Source organism: Odocoileus virginianus, chromosome 18, assembly GCF_023699985.2.
Source record: "Odocoileus virginianus isolate 20LAN1187 ecotype Illinois chromosome 18, Ovbor_1.2, whole genome shotgun sequence".
In the NCBI taxonomy this organism is placed as follows: domain Eukaryota; kingdom Metazoa; phylum Chordata; class Mammalia; order Artiodactyla; family Cervidae; genus Odocoileus; species Odocoileus virginianus.
Genome location: NC_069691.1, coordinates 845,636 through 870,512, shown reverse-complemented (window position 1 = coordinate 870,512; position 24,877 = coordinate 845,636). Strand labels below are relative to the sequence as shown.

The 24,877-nt window shown below is 49.8% G+C and overlaps 1 protein-coding gene across 4 annotated transcripts in view; it reads left to right on the top strand.

Moving 5' to 3' along the window:
- The first annotated feature begins 5,781 nt into the window (after window positions 1-5,781).
- Window positions 5,782-24,877, top strand: part of CCDC180 (coiled-coil domain containing 180) — a 57,371-nt gene continuing 38,275 nt past the window's right edge. For all 4 annotated transcript variants that reach the window (XM_070480228.1, XM_070480227.1, XM_070480229.1 and 1 more), the window contains exons 1-11: window positions 5,782-6,027; window positions 6,253-6,411; window positions 7,643-7,833; window positions 10,755-10,843; window positions 12,695-12,804; window positions 13,817-13,945; window positions 14,054-14,164; window positions 14,284-14,379; window positions 16,170-16,333; window positions 18,107-18,226; window positions 23,023-23,102. In XM_070480228.1, coding sequence (XP_070336329.1) covers window positions 6,343-6,411; window positions 7,643-7,833; window positions 10,755-10,843; window positions 12,695-12,804; window positions 13,817-13,945; window positions 14,054-14,164; window positions 14,284-14,379; window positions 16,170-16,333; window positions 18,107-18,226; window positions 23,023-23,102 — 1,159 coding nt within the window. In that variant the 5' untranslated portion in view covers window positions 5,782-6,027; window positions 6,253-6,342. The remainder of the gene's footprint in view (window positions 6,028-6,252; window positions 6,412-7,642; window positions 7,834-10,754; window positions 10,844-12,694; window positions 12,805-13,816; window positions 13,946-14,053; window positions 14,165-14,283; window positions 14,380-16,169; window positions 16,334-18,106; window positions 18,227-23,022; window positions 23,103-24,877) is intronic.

Here is a 24,877-nt window from a genome sequence, read left to right as displayed (position 1 = left end):
TTATGAGGCTTTTTCCATATGACACATGTTTATTTTCATTCTGTTCTTGCTTTCTTACTCTCTTGAGGGTGTTTTTGATGAAGTGAAGTTCTTAATTTTAATAAGGTCAAGTTTATTAATTTTTGTCTTTATGCTCCAAGGTCATGGAAATATTCTCCTATGATATCTACTACAAATGCTGTTATTTTAGTCTTCCCCATTTAGATTTAAAATCCACCTGGAATTGATTTTTGGCTATGGTGTGAAATGGAAGTCAAGATTAATTTCTTTCCCATATGAATAACCAGTGGCCCTGGGCTGTTTACTAAACCTGTCTTCTCCCCATTGCTCTGCTGGTCACTTTAGTGTTTATGACGTAAATGTCCACATGTGTGGGTCTGGACTGGACTCTGTCTCTGCTAGTGTTTTTCCTTGTACTTCTATGGCATTTTGCCCTGTTGACTGTAGCTTTATACAAAGGCTTAATATCCGGTTGTGTAAGCCATCCAAGTTTATTCTTGAGATTGTCTTGACTATTCTTGGTAATTGGCATTTCTATGGAAAATTTGAAATTGAATAGTCAGTGTCCACCAGATATCTGGACAAATATGGGCTTCCCTGATAGCTTACCTGGGTTCGATCCCTGGGTTGGGAAGGTCCCCTGGAGAGGGGAAAGACCACTCAGTATTCTGGCCTGGAGAATTCCATGGACTGTATAGTCCGTGGGGTGGCAAAGAGTTGGACAGACCGAGCGACTTTCACTTTCACTGGATATCTGCTTAGATACTTTATTGTGATTATATAAATCTATGGGTCAATTTGGGGAGAAGTAACATCTTAACAATACATAGCAAAACAAATGAACAAACACACACACACAAAGCCAAACCAACTATCATAATAAAAAGGAAGAAATTATAAACTGAATATTTGCAATTCATATTAAAAAGGGGCTCACATGCCGAATATGCAAGCAACTCCTAGAAACTGATAAGAAAAAGAACACACACAGTAGAAAACCTGGCAAAAGACATGAACCCGGAGTTCACACAAAAAGAAATAAAAATAGCCTTAAATATATGAAAATATGAATAGAAATAGAATAGAAATGCCTACATATGTTCACCATGCAAAAGAATGTTCAGAACAGCATTATTTGGTAATTTTCTAAACTGGAATGTACATCAATAATAGAAAGGATAAATATTACGCAATGAGTTATATTTTTTTGTAATGGAATGCTATACAGAAATAAAAGTGAACTACAGCCACATTAAAAAAGATATTTGAAACTTAGAAATATAATGAAAGTAGTCCAACATAAAAGTCCAACATTCTGTATGATTCCATTGAAGTTCAAAAACAAGCAAAACTAATTCAGGAGTTAGAATATCTGCTACCCTGGGGGGCGGAAAGGGCAGTGACTTGGGATGGGTACACATGGGGGGCTCCTGGAGAGCTGGTATTGTTCTATTTCTTGTGGTACTGGTTACCAGGTGTGTTCCCCCTGTATAATTTACTAAGCTATACACTTATGATTTCCATAATTTTCAGTATGTGTGCTATGATTCAACACAAAAATCCTATCAATTGGATCCAGAACTTGTTTTCTGGCAATTCCCAAAGTCAGATGGCATAGTGTTTGGTTCAAGACTCTGAATTACGTGGTCTAGATTCATATCCTGGATTTAACCATTTTCTGTCTTGGAGATCTTGGCCAAGTTACCAACTCTCTGCGCTTCAGTTTCTTCATCTGTAATGTGGGCTAACTGTAGTACCCCTCTCATAGTTATTGAGACTATTAAGCCCTCTCAATAAATATTAGCTCTTGAGTGGTCCTTCTTGGTCTTCTTTCTATGGACTATGGAGAAGATAGATGATGGCCTATGGAAGAGAAAGGAAAAGGATGAGGTTTGAGTCAAGAGACATTTTCAAATGGGGGAAGATATGATGTTAAGGTGCAGGAAAAAGAGTCCAAAGGCTTGGCTTCACGCCTTCCATTCCCTGTCTCTCACCTCCTATGCCTTTCTAACAAGGAGGTGGACTCACCAGGTGATCTCTAACTGGTTATTCTTTCCAACTACAACACTTTTGAGTTAGAGGGGTAATACAAATGCCATCCAAAAGCCAAACACAAATTTTCATGTTTGATCCAAACCCAAACACAAAGGCCCAGAAACTTGGGAAGTAAGGAAGGTTAATTCTCAGCAATGATAATATGGGTTATTTTTATTTTCTCCATTCAGTATTTTTTTTCTATTTTAAACAATGTGTGTTGCTTATTCTGAACAAAACATCATACTTGATATATCCATGCCTACATATTTATATCTATACATTTAAAAATTTAAAAAACCCACATAATAGATATGCCAGAAAGCATCTGGGCAGGGAAAACATGGCTTCTGATGTACAAGCTAGTGGGACCTCCTTGACGAAACAGAGATCTTGCGAACTGCAAATAATTCCTGAGCATTTCCAATTTTTTTACTGTGTTTTTCATCCATAACCTCAGGTAAACATACTTTCTCTGTTTCCAGCTAAAATTAGCCCAATCACTTGTTATAATATTCACTTTGATAGTAAAACCTGGGACCAAAGAAGAGGAATAAAAGGGCTTTCTACTCACTGTTTCTTAATTTCTGAAACTAGCCTGGACAGAATGACCACTTGTTTAAGGAAGTTGTCATAGGGAGCATTTATGAGCGACTGGGACAGGGATCCCTCTGAGAGCAGTCGGGAACCCCAAGTCTGTAGGAAACCTGCGCTGCGTTCAGCGTCCGTCACAAGTACCTTCCGCCCTGGCCGTGCAGAACGCTGGGTGCTTGTGTGGGAAAGAGCCAGCACTGGGAGTCAGACCAGGACACTCCAGGTGTTCCTGCACTTACCAGGAAGCATTCACTGTGTCTGAATTATGTGCAGGACACTGTGCTGAGGGCAGTCAAAGCTGGATGAGAGATAGGAGGCCAGGCCTTCCTCACAGGAAACACCTCCCAATAGGATGCCCTTAACTCCTGCATTTGACAACCAACACACAAGCAATCAATGCAGAGAAATAGAGGAGAACAGCAGAACGGGAAAGACTAGAGATCTTTCAAGAAAGTTAGAGAGACCAAGGGGACATTTCATGCAAAGATGGGCTCAGTAAAGGGCAGAAATGGTATGGACCTAAGAGAAGCAGAAGATATTAAGAGGAGGTGGCAAGAATACACAGAACTATACAAAAAAGATCTTCAGGACCCAGATAATCATGATGGTGTGATCACCAACCTAGAGCCAGACATTCTGGAATGAGAAGTCAAGTGGGCCTTAGGAAACATCACTATGAACAAAGCTAGTGGAGGTGATGGAATTCCAGCTCAGCTATTTCAAATACTAAAAGATGATGCTGTGAAAGTGCTGCACTCAATATGCCGGAAAATTTGGAAAACTCAGCAGTGGCCACAGGACTGGAAAAGGTCAGTTTTCATTCCAATCCCAAAGAAAGGCAATGCCAAAGAATGCTCAAACTACCGCACAATTGCACTCATTGTACACACTAGTAAAGTAATGCTCAAAATTCTCCAAGCCAGGCTTCAACAGTATGTGAACCGTGAACTTCCAGATGTTCAAGCTGGATTTAGAAAAAGCAAAGAAACCAGAGATCAGAGATTACCAACATCTGTTGGATCATCGAAAAAGCAAGAGAGTTCCAGAAAAACATCTATTTCTACTTTATTGACTGTGCTGAGGCCTTTGATTGTGTGGACCACCACAAACTGTGGAAAATTCTGAAAGAGATGGAAATACCAGACCACCTGACCTGCTTCCTGAGAAATCTGTATGCAGGTCAGGAAGCAACAGTTAGAACTGGACATGGAGCAACAGACTGGTTCCAGATAGGGAGAGGAGTTTGTCAAGGCTGTATATTGTCACCCTTCTTATTTAACTTATATGCAGAGCACATCATGAGAAACACTGGGCTGGACAAACCACAAGCTGGAATCAAGATTGCCGGGAGAAATATCAATAACCTCAGATACGCAGATGACACCACCCTTATGGCAGAAAGTGAAGAAGAACTAAAGAGTCTCTTGATGAAAGTGAAAGAGAGTGAAAATGTTGGCTTAAAACTCAACATTCAGAAGACTGAGATCATAGCATCTGGCACCATCACTTCATGGCAAGCAGATGGGGAAACGGTGGAAACAGTGGCTGATTATTTTCTTGGGCTCCAAAACTGCTGCAGATGGTGAATGCAGCTATGAAATAAAAAGACGCTTGCTCCTTGGAAGAAAAGTTATGACCAACCAACAGCATATTAAAAAGCAGAGACATTACTTTGCCAACAAAGGTCCATCTAGTCAAAGCTATGGTTTTTCCAGTAGTCATGTATGGATGTGCGAGTTGGACTGTGAAGAAAGTTGAGCACCGAAGAATTGATGCTTTTGAACTGTAGTGTTGGAGAAGACTCTTGAGAGTCCCTTGGACAGCAAGGAGATCCAACCAGTCCATCCTAAAGGAAATTGGTCCCCAATATTCATTGGAAGGACTGATGCTGAAGCTGAAACTCCAATACTTTGGCCAACTTATGCAAAGAACTAACTCATTTGAAAAGACCCTGATGCTGGGAAAAATTAAAGGCAGAACAAGGGGATGACAGAGGATGAGATGGTTGGATGGCATCACCTACTCCCTGGACATGAGTTTGGGTAAACTCTGGGAGTTGGTGATGGACAGGAAGGCTTGGAGTGCTGCAGTCCATGGGGTTGCAAAGTGTCAGACATGACTGAGTGACTGAACTGAACTGAATGTACAAGCACGTTCAGAGGAGAGTGGGTGAGGTGAAGAAAGGGAGAGGAGGTCAGATTGAGTGGATGGGATCTTGTCACTGGTAGTGGCTGGAAGTATGTGGGGGTTTGGGGTGTGTAGAGACAGAGGGATCCCAGCAGAGGAGCAGGGTGAGGAAGGGCAGGTGAGGAAGGGCGAAGGAAGGGTGAGGAGTTTGCTGAAGTAGGAGACTCGGGGTGGGAGCCAGATGCGGGGGCCTCCGTGGTCATCTGGGGACTGTGGCTGGGTTTGGTGGGGGCTGCATTGAGGGCCTTTTGAATGGGAGAGTGAATAGGTGAGAGCTGTATTTAACGAGAGTTATGTGGCATGGTGAGTTGGGTAAATGGAACTCAGGGTCTTACAAATTAGCCTTTTCATTAGAATTCCATCCAACCCTGAGGCCTGGATTCTAAGCCCTTATGAGAAAGAGATGGTCTCTTTTAGAGATGCTTTCCAGTTCTTATTTGTAGCCAGGCACCAAGCACCACTCTATGCTACTGCCCAGCAGAGACTGGTTTTAACCAAGACAAAGAAGACAGGGCGGTCTTTCTTGACCACAGCGGCTCAGAGCTGCATCTCCTGCTAGTTTTCAGAGTATTCAGTGGGCTGCTCTGGATGCCCCGGCCAGCCCTGAGGTATCCCTCCGCCAGAGAATCTGGCCGGGAGTTTCACTACTCCACGTGGGGGCTCGGGTCCCTAAGGGCAGCCAAGCCCCCTCCCCGGAAAGGAAGTGAGGGCGGGGCCAGCGGAGCTCCCGCCCCTCTGTGTTGCCTTGGAGACCAAGTGTGTTTTCGTCGCAGTTGAGGTAGGACTCGACCCGGCTGGCTGGAGTGCTACTTTCTGCCGGAGTGGCCGCAGCCGGGCGCCTGAACCCAGGGCCTCGCTGCAGGCGGGGCTGAGAGGGCCTGTCCTGAGACCGCCGCCGCCCTGCGGCGGGCTTGGGGCAGGCGTGAGAGGAGGGCTGCGCTTCCCAGCACTCAGCAGGTGCGGAGGTGGCGTAGCCGGCCGCAGACAGCTCCCTCCTGACCAAGTGTCCGTTTTGGGGAGGGGGGTGCGGCGGCGGAGGTCCTCGGACGGCTTCCAGCGCCAGTCAGGAGTTCAAGGCCAGGCTGAAATCTGCGTTGACTCTTCCCCGAAGAGTTTGAAAGAGTGAAGTACAAAATAGTAACCGTCATTCTCTGCCCTCAGCGTCAACCTCGAATTTGCGCCGGGCGCGTGGCTGGGAGACCAGCCTTCTAGGTGAGTTCCAGTTAGGTTCCTGCCTCAGGGTTGCTTCCTTTTTGCTTCTTCGCACCCCTCCCTCCGCCCCCATCTCCGATTCTTCTTTTAAAGTATCAACCCTGAGGCCTGAGAGGGGCTCTGGTGCTTTCTGCTAGAGCTGGGGCGCCTCAGCCCGGGTGGACTCGCCCAGCCCGTCTGTCTGTCTGGAGACACTTGTCCTCCAGGGAGGACTTTTCCTTGCAGGCGGGCGGAGAGGCTTCTCGGTATCCGCCTGGTCTGAGACCAACCCGTAGACGACGGCTTCCCTGCAGGGGTGTCCCGCTCGAGGCCAAGATGTCTTCCGTGGGGAAGGTGACCCAGATTCCCAGCGGGAAGGTCTACCAGCAGATCTTCGAGGCTGAGGTAGGCCTGTCCTAGTCCCCGTTTCCCTGGCCCCTGCTTCCCTCAGCTTCCCGGGAACTTCCCTCCCTCAGAGGACTTCCTTGCCTGGGAACCTAATGAAATAAGGGCTTTGAAATTGTGTTGATGAAAAATAATTATTATTGTTTCCTAAAATGTAGGAATACAAAATTAGAATGTCTGTTCCTGAAAATTGTGAAATCTATATTAAAATTTAATTTAAATTACTCAGAAATAGCCAAAATTAACCTTTGGGTGTCCTGGATCTTTTTTCTATGCATGAAAGCATCTCTAATTTTTCTGTTTAAAAAGTGAGTATGATTCTACAGTAGTGCCTTAAAACCTCCTTTTTCCCTGTTTACAGTATCTCAGAGAGCTTTCTGTGTCGGTGCAAATTCACGTACTTCACAATGTTTAGTGGCTGCCTAGTTTTTGATATAGGACTTCCTGTAATTTATTAAAATAATGCCCTCTTGGTAATTATATAAGTTGTTGGCATTGCCTTGTCGTCTATAAAAAACTGCACAGATGACATCTTAAACACATACTCAAACCCTTCTTTTGAAGTTCTGTACCGCTTATTTAAAGGGGATTTTTATTCCTACTTTGAGTCCCAAGTAATGCTCTTTGTGGAGGGCTTGGAAATTATAATAGTATAAAGAGACTGTAGAAATTGCTCACATGATCCTGCTGCCTGGAGGCAACCATTCTTAACCTTTGGCATATTTTCTCCTTATTGTTTTTCCATGCGTTTAAAATTTTGAAATCATAATGTATAATTTTCATCATAATTTTCTTTTATGCTCTTAATCACTAGGTTTTGTTGTATATCATATCATAAGCATTTCCTCATGTCATAAAAAATCCTTTGTAAGTCTCATGTTTAATAAATTCCTAACACTCCATTGAACAGAGATACTGGGTTTACTTAACCAATCCCCTATTGTTGGACAGTTCCATTTTTCCAATTCTTTGTGATTATAAAAAATGGTGGGATGCACATCTTGGTTCTCATTAAAATTTCTTAAAAGATGCCCTCCCAGAAGTGTCTGAATGACCAATTTGGGGAATAGAGAGCCCTCCTTCATGGGATATGCCCTCGGGTTGAGAGCCTCCCTCAACCTGCCTTCTTGCTGGCAGGCTCACACTTGACCTTCTAAGGTGGCACAGGCAGCGTGGGTGCTCAGGAGTCTTCAGTTCCAGCTGCCTTCACCTGGTTTTTCCATGGATTCAGGTGCAGCTGGTCCGCTCCCTGGCATCCTCTAGGAAGCGAGCAGTGGAGCGTTCCATGATCCCAAAGGATGGCAAGAAGCCCTTGATGAAGAAGGTGGATGTTCGTGAAGGCGAGATGGTGTCTCCTCGGCAGCAGAAGTGGATGCGCAGCCTACCCAATGACTGGACCACAGAAAACCCTGTTCTCTACAGGTGGGTCCTGCTTTCCAGGCCACAACCCCACACACCAGGTGTGGTTAGGATTTTCAAAAACGCAGGAAGAGCTTCCACAAGATGAGTACTGGATGGGGATGAAATCCCAGGTACCTCCTCTGAGAGGTGGAAATAATAATGATGTCTACTTTGCAGGACTGTTTGCTTTGCCTTCTCTCCCTCCTTTGACAGGCAGCAGGTATGCAGATCCCAGCCTCCTGGAACTTGAACTCAACAGTAAATAAATAAGCAGGTCTCCCCAAAGATGGAAAGGTTCTGACACTGAGGACAGGGTGGTGGGGGACAGGAGTCAGGAGACCTCCACTGAGGCCAGGGATGAGAGCAGGGAAGCACAGGGTGAAGCTCGGAGGCAGTACCAGTTTGATCTTCTCCAGAAGACTGAAGAAATCAGCGGGCCTGGGGAGGGGAGTGGGAGATGAGGCTAGGAGAGGCTTGTCGGCCACAGGCAGTCTTTCGAACTTCACTGGAGTGACTAGAGTGAGCAGTGATTTGCGTTTTTGTTTTTTGTTTAAATGGGTACAGGGTTTCTTTTATTATTTTTTAATTAATTTATTTTCATTGGAAGAATTACTTTACAATACTGTGATGGTTTTTTCCATACATCAACATGAATCGGCCACAGGTTTACATGTGTCCCCCCATCCTGAACCCCCCTCCCACCTCCCTTTCCCTCCCCACCCTTCCCCTCAGGGTTGTTGTTGTGTTTTTTTTTTTAAGACTTTCAAGCAGTGGTGTGCAGAATGTGGGGGGCTGCAAGGAGAGGCAGAGAGGCCAGGGAGGAGGCCACGGTAGTCCATGTCAGCTCTGTCGGGCTGTGTCAGCAGGGCACTTTGGTTTTATTTTGGAGGCAGAACCCAGGGGACCAGGTGACAGATTGGGTGGGAGGAGAGGGCTCCTGAGAGTCCTAGGCCTCTGGCCTGAGTCCTTGGATGGACAGCCATTCCCTGAGATGGGAGCCAGTGGGGTAGGAGCAGGGAGCTGAACTTGAGATTCCCAAACATGCCATTTCAGCTCCCTGGGCTCACACTCCTCAAGTAGGAGGAAAGGAAAAGGAGGGGTTGCATTTTCCTCTGGGGGTGGGGGGCACTTTGGAGAATGTAGCAGGAGCTAGGCTGCTCCTAGGTTCTTTCATCTCTGCACCAACCATAAACGCTTCTCAGGTGTGGGACGCTGGGACAGGGAGTCAGTCCAGCTCTATCTGCCTTTGTGTCCCCTTTAACCTTGTTGGAGCAGGGACTGACCCACTGCTGGGTGAAGGTCTCTCCCCTGCCCTGCCCTTCGAGTCTCCCCAGGCAAAGTTCCCCTACAGCTCCTGAGACTCAGCACCCTGAACTGTTGGACAAACCCCTTAGCCGCCCAGGCACGGGCAGGAGGTCAGCACTCTCCAGCCTGTGTCCCTGACGCTCAATGCAAGGATCCAGAGGCACGGACAACTGGGACCTGACCATGATCCCCCATCTCCCAGGGGGACAGTCTCACAGCCTGACTGTAACTCTGGATCCTTTAAAGGACAGGCTCCTCTCCGCTGACCTGTTCTCTATTAGTTCCAGGGTCTCCTGAAGTCTCCCTATGCTTCCCGAGGATCCCCTTTTCCCCTGAGTTTAGGCTTGAACCACCCATCATCCCCGTAAGTGGATATGACATCAGTTAGGAGCTCTTGGCACCCACAGGACGGTATTTGGGGAAAGGCACTGCTCATGGAGGGCGCTGGCATTGTGCCAGCTTCCTGGTGCAGACTAGGTCCACTCTGCCGTGGATATGAATCCAGAGCACAGCTCCCTGCCCAAGAAGAAAGATGTGTTTATAACCAACCAGGCCCTGCTACCTTCAAAGTGACTGAGGTCACTAACTCAGCATCAGCACCTTTCTGAGGGCCTTGTCCTCTTCTTGAAAATTCAGCTAGCTAAACCAGTCAACTTGTGCATTCATTCACCCAGGACAGGACATCTGGGTAAGTGGAAGAGGAACTCGGGGTACGGGTAGATCACCACTAGCATAAATCAAGCCCCCAGGTTCTCGGGGCAAGTGACCGAAAAGCCAGAGCCGTAAGCAGCTCCCATAGTCGGGGTACCCCGGCTCTAGCACAGCTGCCTTGGTCCAGGGGCACTTGGTTGACAAAGTTGAGAGATTCGCCCCTGGAGGGTGAGCCTGGGCCCCATCAGTTGCCACCCTGCAGTCTCTCTTGGCAGTAGGTGTCCATGAGGACTACATCAGACAGTGTCTGGAAAGTGCTTCACATGTCGGGGCCCCCAGGCACAGCAGGTGTTGCTGAGAACTGCGTTTCTGGGCACTTGTCCTGTGGACCGCACATTCCAGGATTTTCATTCCAAAGCTGAGTTGTGCTCACCCAGCCTGGTCCTCCCTGCTGAGACAGTTTGTCCTGGGATCCCAGCTTCCTCCTCCCTCACCCAAACTCTGTGGACCATGGACCTGGGCGTCACAGGCAGGGATCTGGGCGTCCCAGGGCCAGCTTGTCCAGGGACTTCCCTCCCGCATTCCCCACCCTGGACAATGGGGTCACCCCCGGTGCCGCATCTGATGGGTTGCTGAAGAAGCAGATGAGGGCCTGCTGAACGCTGAGCCTCGGTCCGGCCTTCCCAGGCTGGCCGAGCCCCCAGTGGCCCCCAGTTTCTATGTGCGGAAGACGGCTCATGCTCACCACCCACACTTGGTGTGTGGCCAGGATGGAGCAGGCCCCTCTTCTCATCTGAGGACTGTGCTGTGTCTGCTGGCCGCAGATACCCTGGCAGTGTCTGGGGGCACGTCCTCCGGGCATTCTGGAATTGGGTGGCCCCAGGCCATTGCCAATTCCCAGGGTCTCTGTGGACACCGATAGCTACCCTGATGGGGGGCAGTGAGGAGGCTGCGGGGGTTAGTATTTTCCTCTGCTTATGCCTCAGGGAAAAGGAAATAGCCAAAAAGGAAAGAGCTCAAGAGAGTGAGAACACCATCGCCGCCAGAGAAGTCCGGGGCCTCATGGACACCATTGGTGAGCCTGTGTTCAGCTGTGAGGGCTGGCGTGGCCTGGGCCAGACAGTGCTCCGTGGGGAGCACCTGGAAAGTCTAATGTGGAAGCCCCTGCAGGGCCCACTGTTCCTCTGCTCAGCCTCATAGGACGCATCCGCCTGGACCCTCTCCCCTGGATCTTCCCCCGAACCTCCTGCCCTCAGCCTTGCCCCCTGAAACTCTTCCCCTCAGCCTCGTCCTCTGGGTCTTTCCCCTGAACCCTTGTCCCCCTTTCTCCTGGGCCTTCTCCTCATGCAGGGAGCTGGGGGAGGAAGGGGGCCGCCTGCAGTCAGCACTGACTGATGAGACCGATTGGTGAAGGGTGTACTGTAGCTCGATTTTCTGTGCTTTCACGAAAGGATCTTTCAGCTGACATCGCCTTCCTTCACACCTTCACACACACATTGTGCTTCCTGGTGGCTCAGACGGTAAAGTGTCTGCCTGCAATGCAGGAGACCCGGGTTTGATCCCTGGGTCAGGAAGATCCCCTGGAGGAGGGAATGGCAACCCACTCCAGTACTCTTGCCTGGAAAACTCCATGGACAGAGGAGCCTAGTGGGCCACAGTCCATGGGGTTGCAGAGAGTCAGACACGACTGAGTGACTTCATTTATTTCCTTCTTTCTTTTCCTTCACATCACATTGCCCTAGTTTGACTTTATCCTGATATGGAAGCTGTTTTTCCTTGTGATTAAAAAAGTAGTACTTGCTCAATGTAGAAAAACAGAGGAAAGAGATGAAGCAGAAAGTGAAAAGTCCACCTCCACAGTAGCACGCATTCTCTTCCCAAGAGTGCCCGCTACCCAAGAGACCACATAGTGTCCAGGGTCCCACATGTACTCAGGGGACAGCAGGGCAGAGGGTAATTGAACCCGCCTCTCAGCTTCATCCCAAGGAGTAATTGAGTTAGAACAATACCTAGCTGGTAAGTGCTGGGAAGTGTCAGTAATTCTTTTTTTTTTTAATCTTTATTTTTTTTAAATTTTTTTTCCATTTATTTTTATTAGTTGGAGGCTAATCACCTTACAACATTGCAGTGGTTTTTGTCATACATTGAAATGAATTAGCCATGGATTTACATGTATTCCCCATCCCGGTCCCCCCTCCCACTTCCCTCTCCACCCGATCCCTCTGGGTCTTCCCAGTGCACCAGGCCCTAGCACTTGTCTCATGCATCCAACCTGGGCTGGTGATCTGTTTCACCCTAGGTAATATACATGTTTCGATGCTGTTCTCTTGAAACATCCCACCCTTGCCTTCTCCCAGAGTCCACAAGTCTGTTCTATACATCTGAGTCTCTTTTTCTGTTTTGCATATAGGGTTATCGTTAACCATCTTTCTAAATTCCATATATATGTGTTAGTATACTGTAATGGTCTTTATCTTTCTGGCTTACTTCGCCCTGTATAATGGGCTCCAGTTTCATCCATCTCATTAGAAGTGATTCAAATGAATTCTTTTTAATGGCTGAGTAATATTCCATGGTGTATATGTACCACAGCTTCCTTATCGATTCATCTGCTGATGGGCATCTAGGTTGCTTCCATGGTCAGTAATTCTTATCTGTGTCTGTATTTTATTCTATAAAACTTTCAATTAAAACCTGGATGGCCCTATTCTATACATCCATTTGGAACATTTTTCCAGCATTCAGTTGTATATGTAATTCCCTATAGCACTTAAGGATCACCTTCTTTTTCCTTAAGACTCTGATGAGACTCTGGGGGTGGGCATCTCCTGAACCCAGGCACCTGCTGTCTTGCTGTCTTCTCCTGGGTGCTCTGACCTCACCTGGAAGCTCTGAGGGCAGCCTCGTCACCTCTGTTGTTCTCTAGTTCCTGAGAGGATCAGCACCGCCACCTTTCAAAAGCACGGAGGTAACAAGAGGAGGGCCTACGAGAGTGCCCTGGCGGGCTTTAAGGAGGAGATCGCTCAGATCGGGATGGTGAGAATTCTCCCTCACCCCCTTCTGTTCCCGGGCCATTCTGACGGGAGGGCGGGCTCCGTCCAGCGCCCATGCCCCTCCCCCCAGGTCCGCAGTGGCTCGCCACGGTGTAGACGGAGTGGTGTGGACAGAATTGCCGGAGTCACGCGTGGATGGCTCATGGCAAGTGCTGATGGTGAGCACAACCCTATATGTTAGGTACTGTTACAACCCCCACTTTACAGGTGAGGCCCAGAAAGTCCTGCCTGATTTGGCACACAAGGGCCAAGTGGGAATTGGACTCTGGGTCTGATGCTTAAGCCAAGTCTTTGATCACCCTGCTCGGTCCTGCTAACAAGGGGCCAAACGTCCTGCCCTTAGGCCCTACCCTTACTTGGCTCCCCATTCCTTTCCGGAGACCTTGTCTGTAACCAGACTGACCCCTGGAATATTCCGTAAAGAGACCTTTTTTGCCCTTCCGGGTCCATATCTCTAGGCCCTGAATCACACTCTCCACTTTCTGTGTGAATTCCCTGGATCCTGGGAGATGGCTGTAGACCCAAAGCACCAGGAAGGCACTCTTGCAGCCAGCTCATCACTTTTCTAATACGTCCCAACCGGACATGCGCCCTGCTCTCCATGAGCTCTGCGCCTGTGGTCACACGACCTGACTGAGCCTCAGTTTCCTCATCTGAAGTACTCTTGGAATTATTTCTTTGGCCACTTCTTTCATGAATACTTGTGGAGCTCCCACCATGGGCCAGACATAAAGTCAGCCCCTCCTTCACAGGCTGTGACGAGGACCATGTGAGTCTGAGGACGAGGGCTCACACACGATGTGTGTCCCAAAGGGTGCTGCCCTCGCGCCGTGGCTGTGCACAATGAGTAAACCTTAACCCTTTAGGTCGAGTTACGAGTCACTGTTTTTGAGAGGGGACCACAGCTGGCGCTTCCCTACCATAGGGTTGGGGAGGAGTCCTTCCTGTCCCAGGGGTGTTGATACCATCGCCCTCGCCCTCCTGGCCTGTTTTAGGAAATGGAACCTCTCATCTTGGAACCAGGAGCACTTCTTTTAAAAAAGCTGGCTGAGTCTGAAGAGGATGTCAACAATCTCTTCAAAAAGGTGGAAAACGACAGCAACCTCGAAGACTACACCATCCAAGTAGGCGTCCCCCTCGTGGTGGGGCCTGCCCCGCCTGTGGCCCGCTCCTGCTCCTCCTTCCCTCTGTCCCACCCGGTCTCGCAGTCCAACCCAAGCTTCTCTGCACAGGCCCTGTTGGAGCTGAGGGATCAGGTGGCCCAGAAGTTCCTGCTGCAGAAGCGGGAGATCACGGAGCTGGATGAGACACTGCACTCACTTGAGTTCTCCCGGGTAGATAAAGTGAGCTGGCCTCCAGATGGGCTCTGGTTGACTCTCACTTGTGCGATTTATGGGGCATCGCCTGCTTTCAGTCCTCTAGGAGAAGAGACTCGCTCACTGTGGTGCCTTTTCATTTCTAGCTAAAAAGCGTGTTGAAGAAATACATGGAAATCATAGAAAAAACTTCCTACCTCATGCAGCCCGACGTATATAGGCTGATCAATAAAGAAGCCATGGTGAGTGGTTTTCACATAAAGGGGATCAGCCTGCAAGAGCAGGACCACAGGATGCCCTAGAGCCTGGGTCTCAGCAGCAATGGGCTTCTCGTATGTAACATTTCCAAGTAACTCAGGCTGGCCACTTGAGTTCAGAACCAGAGTCTTTGTTAAGTACTTCCAATGGAAATCCCTCCAGTACATTTTGTGCTTCCCTGCCATGTTCGTCCCAGTGAACCTAACACAGTGTCAGCAGTCTGACCGATGCTGATTCTGCAAAGCACCTGCGGGGCTGTGTCTCAGCAGCCACGTGCAGTGCAGCGTGTGCTGCGTGACAGAAGCATGATCTCACAGCTCTCGTGGGCTCAGGGTGGTCTGTGCACTCATAAGTGACCTCTTGGGATTAAAAAGAAAAAAACACACAAGAAAATCAATGTTATTCATGACAGGATACTTCTTCTGGCTCCTCAGAGGCACATTTTCTTGTGCGGGTTTCTGCGTCTGGTGCAGAAAGCTGGGCTTGCCAGGTAACGGGCCTCCTGACAGCATGCAGAGTGGAAGGAGCACAGTATTCAGAAGCACAGATGGGTGCCAGCCCAGGCGCATGCCTCACGGTCCTGGACAAAGCTCGGACAGGGAGGAAGCACAGACCCCCTCCTCCACCATCCAGACATGAATGTTCCCCAAAATTGCTGCACCTGGAACTCTGTGTCCGTAAAATGAGGACAGGGATACTCGGGCACCAGTACTTGTTGGGAGGGCTCCATGAGAGGGCCCAGCAGTGGCCACTCTCATTTGAGACAAGCAGGAGTTCCTGACTTTGAATTAACCATTTGCTCGACTAGGCGTGTCAGAGTTAGCAGTCTCCCAGTTGCATGTCAGTGTTTGACTTCGCTAGGCTCATCGTCCACAGAACACTGGTGCTTTCTCCTTGCTGTGTGTGCATCTGTCTCTTTCAACTCCAGCAGTACCCTGTGCTGTGGAGAGCAACATCTTCACATCATGGCTACAGGTTTGGCGGTTCGGGAAATACTTGCCAATGCCCCCCAGCTAGGAACAGCTGGTGTCAAACCTCAGCTTCCGGTGGAATTTTGTGACTGGAATTTCTGCCCGCTGTGTGTAGTGGTTCTCAGCCCTGCTCCAGGGCGGTGCAGAGAGGGCTCTGGGACATGTGTGGAACATTTTTGGCTGTTCCAGTCCTTGGGGACATGGGAGAGGCCACTCTCATTGAAGGGGCTGGGAAGGCTAGATGGCAGATGAGTACTACCCAGTGAAGAATCGTCTCCACTGCCATGCCAAAGGTGCCCTTGTGAGGGCACCTGGGAGGACTGCTAGAGAGTGTTGTAGCTCTGACCTCATTTGGTCGTTGGGTGCCAGTTCTCATCACAACCATGTGTGACTGGTCCCTGGTAGCATGAGCATTCTGCTGTTGAAGCAAATTTACAAAAAGAACAGGTCAACGCTGAGAGCCTGCCGAAGTGCCTAACTCTAGTGAATTTAGAATCACCTTTTTAAACAGCCTGAGATGGCCTTGTAGCTGGGTTGAAACTCACCTGGCCAGGATTCACTGTGAAGCCTTCAGGACAGACCCTTGGCACTGTCTGTAGCTGCTGAATCCCGGGCAGCTTCCTTGAGTGCCCAGTGTCCTCCCCTCCCCAGTACTCCTCAGATGCTGCCACCACCCTGCTCGGCACTCGGCCCACAGCTCACCTGGCCCCTCTCCAGCTGCCCACCACCCCTGTCCTACTGAGCCCTGTTCTGACCTTGGAGAGCCCCCGCTCCATCTAGAACCTGCCCACCTGTGACCGCAGATCATAAACCATGCCCTGCTGGGCAACCGGAGAGCCCTTGCCCAGCTGTTCGTCAACCTGATGGAGGCCAGGCTGCAGCAGGAGCTTGATAGCCACCGCCGCTGGCAGTGCCTGATGGACGCCTGGAAGGCTCTCAAGAAGGAGGGCCTGGTGCAGGCTTTCAGGTCAGCGGCTGCCCTCACTGTGGAGGCTCTCCCGTCCCCACCCCACCCCACCCCCTGCCAGCATGGGTAAGAGAGAAGAGTGCGTTCTCCCTCCGTTTGTCATTACTTTAAAATGCTGTTGCTTATTCTGATGGTAAAAGTAATAGGTGCTTTTTTTTTCCCCCTTAGAGTCAAAATAGATAGAAGTGTAAGGAGAAATTAAAAGTCACCATTAATTTCTCATCACAGTGAGAAGCACAGCTGATATTTTGGTATTATTTTCTTCCAGGCTATTTTAAGACCCATACTGCATGCATAGACTTGTATCTTATTTTCTTCACACGCATTTTCTCATATGTATCTTCTTGAAAGTGAAAGTGTCATTCACTCAGTCGTGTCCGACTCCTTGTGACCACATGGACTGTAGCCCACCAGGCTCCTCTGCCCATGGGATTCTCTAGGCAGGAATACTGGAGGAAGTTGTCATTGCCTTCTCCGGGGTCTTCCCGACCCGGGGATCAAACCCAGGTCTCCCGCATTGCAGGCAGATCCTTTACCATCTGAGCCACCAGGGAAGGCCAAAAGTGAAAGTGAAATTCGCTCAGTCATGTCCAGCTCTTTGTGACCCTGTGGACTATACAGTCCATGGAATCCTCCAGGCCAGAATACTGGAGTGGGTAGCCTTACCCTTCTCCAGGGGATCTTCCCAATCCAGAGATCGAACCCAGGTCCCCCGCACTGCAGGTGGATTCTTTACCAGCTGAAGCCCACTGTACAAGTGGTTTGAAAATGTTAGCATGATTACCCGCCCACTGTCCACTCTTTACTGTTATGGGGCCAAGGAGAATGGCCATGCCTCAGGCTTGGGCCGCTTCCCACCCTGTGGTAGCAAGTTTCACTCCTGGGGAGGAGGGTGAAGAGAGGGCCCAGCTCCAAGCTTCCCCCATCAGGTGGCACCCTTGTTAATACTGACGCCAAGGGTCATGGCGGTTTGGGTCAGCAAAGAAGGCTTTCTTTTGCTAAGAAAAGGGACACTTGGAACCAAGATGTCTAAGGTCACCAAAGAGTGTCTGTCTGTGCTGTAGGTGTGGTGGTGGGAGGCCCGGTGTCCACCTGCATTTCTAAACAGAGACCACCGGAGTCTGACTCTAGGATGGATAGAGAAGTGTACCAAGGTCTGACTGCCCTGTATTTACTCTGTGACCTTGGTCAAGGGCTTAAACATTCACAGGCTTTGTCTGCAGATACCATGATGGACTGGTGACAGGGTTGCAGTGATGATCAATAAGATGCTCTATGGAAAGTACCTGGTCCAGGCCTGGGCTTGGACCTGGGAGGTTAAGACATCAGTAACCATCACGGACAGCAATGGGAAGAGGTGACATTTACTGGGCATTTCCCAGGAGTGAGGCATGGTGCTAATGGTTTTGCGCACATTATCTGGTGGGGTCCTCCCAAGCACCACTTGAGGAAGGTGTTGTCGTTACCTTGACAGAAGAGGAAACCAGGTTTCAGGGCAGGGGCGACTTGCCCAAGGTCACAGGGCTGGAGGCAGTAGTCAGGACCCACACCTGAGCTGTGCCTGCTGACCCCTCTGTTCTTCCCTCCCCCACCCTCCCTCCCTCTCTTCCCTCCTTCCCTCCTTTCCTCAGTGTCCCTGAGGCCCGGATGTGGGGACGGGGTTGGAGGTTGTGTCTGGGTGCTGAATGTTCTTACTGTGGGTCTCATGCCTTCTCTCCCACCCACCCTGCCCCTCCTCTCCTGTCCATGGTGCTAATGTGTCTGGACGCCCAGTGAGTTCATGGCCAGTGAGAAGATCCAGACTCCTCCGGCTGTGAAGAAAGAGCTTGAGACCATGATGAAGGACCAGAGCATCCTGCAGCAGAAGCGCCTGGGCCACCTGTGCACCATCTGGTACGGCAGGAGGGGAGGGCCCCCTGGGGAGGGGCACCTTTGGGGGTCCACGGGGGAGGCAGGCACAGTCCTTACTGTTGGCTTTTCTCTTGAGGCGTTGTCCTGCAGACCAGGCCATCTCCCTGTTCTCAGGCCCTGGGCTGGTCACCTGGGTCCACGTTCTGGGTTGTCCCAGCCCAGTGGCAACAGGGAACGTGACACATTTTCTGCAGAAGGAAGTTTAGTGTGACTCTGCCAAAGAACTTGGAAGGAGGCAGTGGCTAGGGGTGAGGTCAGAGGAGAGTAGGGGAGTCGGGGGGAGCCAGGTCAGGGGCTGGACTTTTTCCTGAGGGCAGTGAGGAATGGAGTGGCTCCATCAGCTCTGCAGTTTGGAGCGTGGATGGAAGGATGTGAAGCTGAAGGCCCAGAGGTTGGTAAGGAGGCTGCTGTCATCCGACAAGGGACCTATGAGAGGCTGTGGATGGAAGCTTTGCTTAGGCCTGTGTTCACCAGCTCTGATCCCATGATAAGCTGTTTGGTGGGGGCACGCTGAATGTTGTAGATCCTGGGAGTCTGTAGCATCCACCCTCAGCATCAGGATGGAGCCTGCATGGTCCTGCGAGGCAGAGTCATTTCATGTGCTGGGAGCCATGCACCTCATTGGTCCCTTTCATCCTGGTCCCTCTGGGATACAGGTTCTTCCCATCACCTCACTACAGAGCCCAAGTTCTTCTAGGCTGTTAATAACTTAGGACCCTACACAACTCGAGCCAGAGAGACTCCACCAGGATGGGCATCTGCTGCCCCAGGTGCAGCCACATCTTCATGCAAGCATGAAATTCACAAGATGGATAAAAATCTCAACACAAGGAAAAGTGCTTTTGTTGTTTTCTATGACTCCACTCGGGCTTCCCAGGTGACACTAGTGGTAAAGAACCCTCCTGCCAACGCAGGAGACATAAGAAACGCAGGTTTGATCCGTTGGTCAGGAAGATCCCCTGGAGGAGGGTGTGGTAACACACTCCAGTATCCTTGCCTGGAGAACCCCATGGACAGAGCAGGCTGGCAGGCTAAGCAGGCTATAGTCCATGGGGTCGCAAAGAGCTGGACATGACTGAAGCAGCATAGCACACACACACATGACCACCTATTTCTGACATTGAGTCCCTGTTCATAAAGGTGGGCAAAACTTAGTCTTTCTTGGGGATCCTTCCCATCAATAGAAAGCCAGGGAATCCCACCCAGAGCCAAGCCTGGGAAGTCTGGTCATCAGTGTTTGGTCCATACATGTTGTTGTTCAGTCGCTCAGTCGTGTCTGACTCTTTGTGACCCAATGGACTGCAGCACGCCAGGCTTCCCTGTCCTTCATTATCTCCTGGAGTTTGCTCAAACTCATGTCCATCGAGTCGGTGAGGCCATTCAACCATCTCATCCTCTATCGTCCCCTTCTCCTCCTGCCCTCAATCTTTCCCAGCATCAGGGTCTTTTCCAGTGAACTGGCTCTTCACATCAGGTGGCCAAAGTGTTGGAGCTTCAGCTTCAGCATCAGTCCTTCCAATGAGTATTCAGGGTTGATTTCCTTCCGGATTGACTGGTTGGATCTCCTAGCTGTCCAAGGGCCTCTCAAGAGTCTCCTCCAGCACCGCAGTTCAGAAGCATCGCACGTGCTCCTGGGCCACTGCTGCCGCCACACAGCTGGACGCAGGGAGCTTGAGGAGACTGCTCGGGGCCCCCGAGCGCTCCCACCCAGGCAGCCATTTCTCTCCAGAGACCTGGGTCTTGTAGTTGCTCCAGCAGTGGCACCAGGAAGCAGGACCCACCTGCTGGCCCTGCCAGGCGCCCGCCACCCCAAGCCCCTTCCTGTTGGGTGAAGAAGGTCCTGGTCCACAGCATCCGCTTCCTCCCCAGGGCGCTCTGCCCAGTCCTCCTTCAACGCCTGCTCCTCACCAATGCTGTCGACTCCTCTAAACACTAAGACTTTTGAAAACCAAATGGAGAAGGAGTTCTAGGCTGATGTCTTTTCTGCCCCAGCACATCGTTCATACAGGCTATGAATGTGGAGCTGGCTGCTGCCCAAGTGGAGGGGAAAGTTGGGACCAAGTACATGGAGGAAAATGGGTCCTTTGATGCTCCTGGCCACAGCTGGGACATACTGTAGAGCGGCAGTGTCTTCAGGCAGCGTGTGGAGCTGGGTGTGTGATATGACCTGGCTTGGAGGAAGTCGTGGGCAGCTCTAAGATCTCAGAAGCAAGGGCACATTTATAGGACATAGGACCCGGCAGTGGGGATATATAAAAAGGTGGAGTCAGGACATAATTCCAGCGTCTGGAAGCATTGCAAACACATACAACTTCAAGGTAAAGTTGCAAAATCTTGACCCAGGAATCCCAGGATTCCGAAGGTTTGGGTTTGTGGTGTCTGTGCAGGCAGGTCTGGGCAGCTCCCACAAAATACACCAGATGGACCCCACTTAGTTCTCCTTGGCCTGTCAGAGCTGGGGAGCCTTCTAATCAAGCCCGAGGAGCTGCCCAGGCAACTACCTGCCTCATGTGGGACCTCAGGCAGGCCCCACGTCCCATCCCAACCCATGGCTGCAGGCCTCCCTCTGGAAACCCCAGCGTCCCAGCCACCCGGTGAGAACTTTGTTCTAGCTCGTGCCAGGTCCTCTGTAGGCTTGTGGGTAGTGATAGCAGAAGGGTTTGGAGTTTTATTAAGATTCCCAGGGTCTCTCCCAGGAGAATTCCCATGGATTTTCTTGGACCCAATAAATACATGTGCATGTAATTTTTTAAAACGAAAATTTCATTTTGGAGTAATGTTAGATTTATGGAAAAGTTACAAAGATAACACACAGAATTCCTATATGTTCCTAATCCAGTTTCCCTAGTGTTGTCATCTTACCCTGCCACTGGATGCTTGTCAACACTAAAATTAACTTTGATGCATTTTCATTATCTATACCACACACTTTTAAAAATTTCACCAATTAATTTTTTCCACTTTTCCATTTCCATTCCATATCATTTTTCTGTTCCAAGACCCAACCTAGGACACCACATTGCATTTAGTACAATGTTTGGACTTGAGATCATGCCCTGCACACTCTTGCATTTCCCTTTTGCTGTTTCAGTTCAGTTCAGTCGCTCAGTCCTGTCCGACTCTTTGCAGCCCCATGGACTGCAGCACTCCAGGCTTCCCTGTCCATCACCAACTCCCGGAGTTCACCCAAACTCATGTCCATCGAGTTGGTGATGCCGTCCAACCATCTTATCTGTCATCCCCTTCTCCTCCTGCCTTCAGTCTTTCCCAGCATCAGGGTCTTTTCCAATGAGTCAGCTCTTCACATCAGGTGGCCAAAGTATTGGAGCTTCAACTTCAGCATCAGTCCTTCCAATGAATATTCAGGACTGATCTCCTTTAGGAAGGACTGGTTTGATCTCCTTGCAGTCCAAGGGACTCTCAAGAGTCTTCTCCAACACTACAGTTCAAAAGCATCAATTCTTCGGTGCTCAGCTTTCTTTATGGTCCAGTTCTCACATCCCTACATGACTATTAGAAAAACCATAACTTTGACTAGATGGACCTTTGTTGGCAAAGTAATGTCTCTGCTTTTTTAATACACTGTCTAGGTTTGTCATAGCTTTTCTTCCAAGGAGCAAGCGTCTTTTAATTTCATGGCTGCAGTCACCATGTGCAGTGATTTTGGAGCCCGGGAAAATAAAGTCTGTCACTGTTTCCATTGTTTCCCCATCTATTTGCCATGGAGTGATGGGACCAGATGCCATGATCTTTGTTTTTTGCTCTTTACTATCTCACTGTAAGTAGGCTGCCCAAGACCATCTTGGGCTACATGTCTTGTCTTGGCATAATTGTTCTTAGCATCTCCCTTTCACTGTGAAAATATCCTAATGTGGACAATAAGTAATATGTCATATTCATTTGTTCCACACCACTAAACACCACCTGAAACTTAGTGACTTAAAGCAGCAGTCGTTGTTTGCTCCTCATGCTTCTGTGAGCCAGCTGGGCAGTCTCCCCTGGCTGGGGCTCGATGGTCCAGGGTGGCCTTGCTCCTGCTCCTTGGGCGGGGCAGCTGGGGCCTCTCACCACTTGCTGTCTCACCCCCCAGGAGGCTAATCCAGGCTTGGAGGCCTGGTGGTGGTGCTGGTGCTGGCAGAAGGGCTCCCTGCAACAAGAGAGGGCACGCAGAACTCTCAAGCCTCTGCTGGGGCTGGTGAATATGCTGAGGCATACTTACTGGTGTCTCATTCATGGGCCAAAGCAAGTCTCGTGGCCAAGCCCAGAACCTGGAATGGGGAAATAAACTCAATCTGCCGGGGGGAGGAACTAACAATATTGATGATTTTTCAATCCGCCAAATTCTTTTTAGTGACTACAGTAAGGAATTCATGTATTTTATTTAAGAAATTCCCTATTGTTGGATGTGAATGTTGTTTTTTATCTTTTGAGTGTTTATAAACAGAACTGTTAAGCAACTGTCTTAATGCATAATCTTTGTATATATTTTATATTGTCTCTGATTGGGTTCCTTGAAGTGGATTCCTGGGTTGTGTGATATAAACCATTTTTTTCCCCATTAGGAAAATTCAATTATATTTTCTAAGTAACAGGCTCACTGATATTAATAGACCTTTTCATGACATATGTTTTGGCACCAGAAGATCCCCAACAAGTCATGTATTTCTTCAGCATCTGTGTAGATACTGCTCTGGACCGTTGTTCCTTGAAGATGCTACCAGTCTTGGTCAGTGAGTGTTTTACTCAAGTGTGGCTTACGTGTCACCTTCCTTCCCCAGTGACCTCCTGCCCCCCAATTACAGCAAAGCTCAGCTGCTGGAATGGCGTTCTTCTCTCAACTCGTTGAACAAGCACGTCGGTGAGCGAGGTTTGTGGGATCCTACTCGGGTCTCTCCAGAGCTCTGTTGAAGCAGAAGCTTTGGAGCAGTTTCCGTCTGTTGGCCAGTTGTTTATGTCAGGGTCTATTACAAACTCAGAAACAGGTGGCAGGTCACTCCTGGGGAAGATGGGTGGGGGCGTGGAGGGAAGAGTAGGCTCTGGGGGTCCATATCGGATCCCTAGACCTTATGTGGAAGAGCCCCCCTCCTCTCACCACCTGCCACGTCCCTGCCTAGCCCACAGCCATGGCAGCCCCACGCTCAGAGCCCTGACCACAGAATGAGCTAGAGGGGTGGCTCCCAGGCCAGATCTGGGTGTGAGGCACGCTGTGCCTGCTCTGTGACCTCGAGGAAGTCATGACCTCTCAGTCTCACATTCCTCTTCCGTAAAGTGGGGATCTCAGGAGTAATAGAGATACCTACCCTGTGAGGTTCATGTAAGAAACACATACAGTCCTATGGTCCGGTCATAGTTCAGTGCCTGGCTGATTTGGTGCTGAAGAATAAATGGTGATATTTAGAAATTCTCTGTAACCAGAGTCCTCACACTCCAACCCATCATTGGTAAATAAGTTTCCCCGGGACACCGCTCTGCTCATGTTCATGTGCTGTCTCTGGCTGCGTCTGCTCTGTAATAGCAGAAATGAGTGGTTGCGGCAGAGACTGTATGGATCTCAAAGCTGGAAATATTTACTATCGAGCAGAGTTTGCCAAGCCTTCCTGTAGAATGTATATAATACTTTCATCTCCTTTGAGATGAGCCGGGGAAGTCAGTGGTGTCATTGCCTCCTGTGGTGGAGAGAGATTCAGAGGCACAGAGGGCTAAAGCATCCTGCTCAGGGTCCACAGCCAAGGGCATGTCACAGCTGGACTTGACCTGGCTGCTTTGGTGAGCGGTACCCACCACTGCGCCCAGGACTCTCAGGCTTGTAATTCCAGAGATATTGTAACTGTATTATAACATCAGAGGTGAGAGCCCTGAGACCCTACATAACAGCAGTGGCTGCCATTCATTGGGCGCCGCCTAGGAACAAGCAGGGTGCTGGGCCCTGGTAACCGCAGAGTAGGGCTCTCCAGACCACGCAGGATGTTAGAGCACGGGGTGGGCGGGTGAAGCTGCTTTCATTGGGATTTGGGGCAGAGCCTGGTTGAGGGTTATGTGAGACCTTGGCCAATGAAGTGACCGTCCAGTTGAAACCTGCAAGGCGAGTACAAGTTAGACCCGTCCAGGGGTCAGGGTGGCTTTCCAAGCCAGAAGGCTAGTGTGTGGGGAGGCTGGGAGGCCAGACAGAGCCGGGCCTTTGGGGGACAAGAGAAGAGGCCAAAGGGCCAGGCTGTGCTGGCCACGTGGCCGCGTGTAGGAGGCTGAACTTCATCCTGAAGGCAGTGGGAACCCGGTGGAAGGTTCCGAGCTGGGAGTGATAAGGTGGACGGGGGCAGATCAGAGGGGAACAGGAACAGAAGCACAGAAACCCTGGAGAGGGGGGCTTCATCACAGTGACTTCCTAGGAGGGGTGCGGATGTGCGGCCTAGGCGGTGGCCCTGGAGATGGCAGGAACCAGCTTTATGGCCTCTCGCCACCAGTTCCACACCTACCCTCCCCGGGGTCCTCACTGGCCCCTAACCTGCCCTCCTCCCCAGCTCTTGTCAGGGAGCAGCCACCACACCATCTCTGGGTCATCTTTCAGTTTCTAGAAGAGGCAGGAGCATTAAACTTCAGTTCCTTACCTTAGTCACCAAGAGTCACACTGTGGTG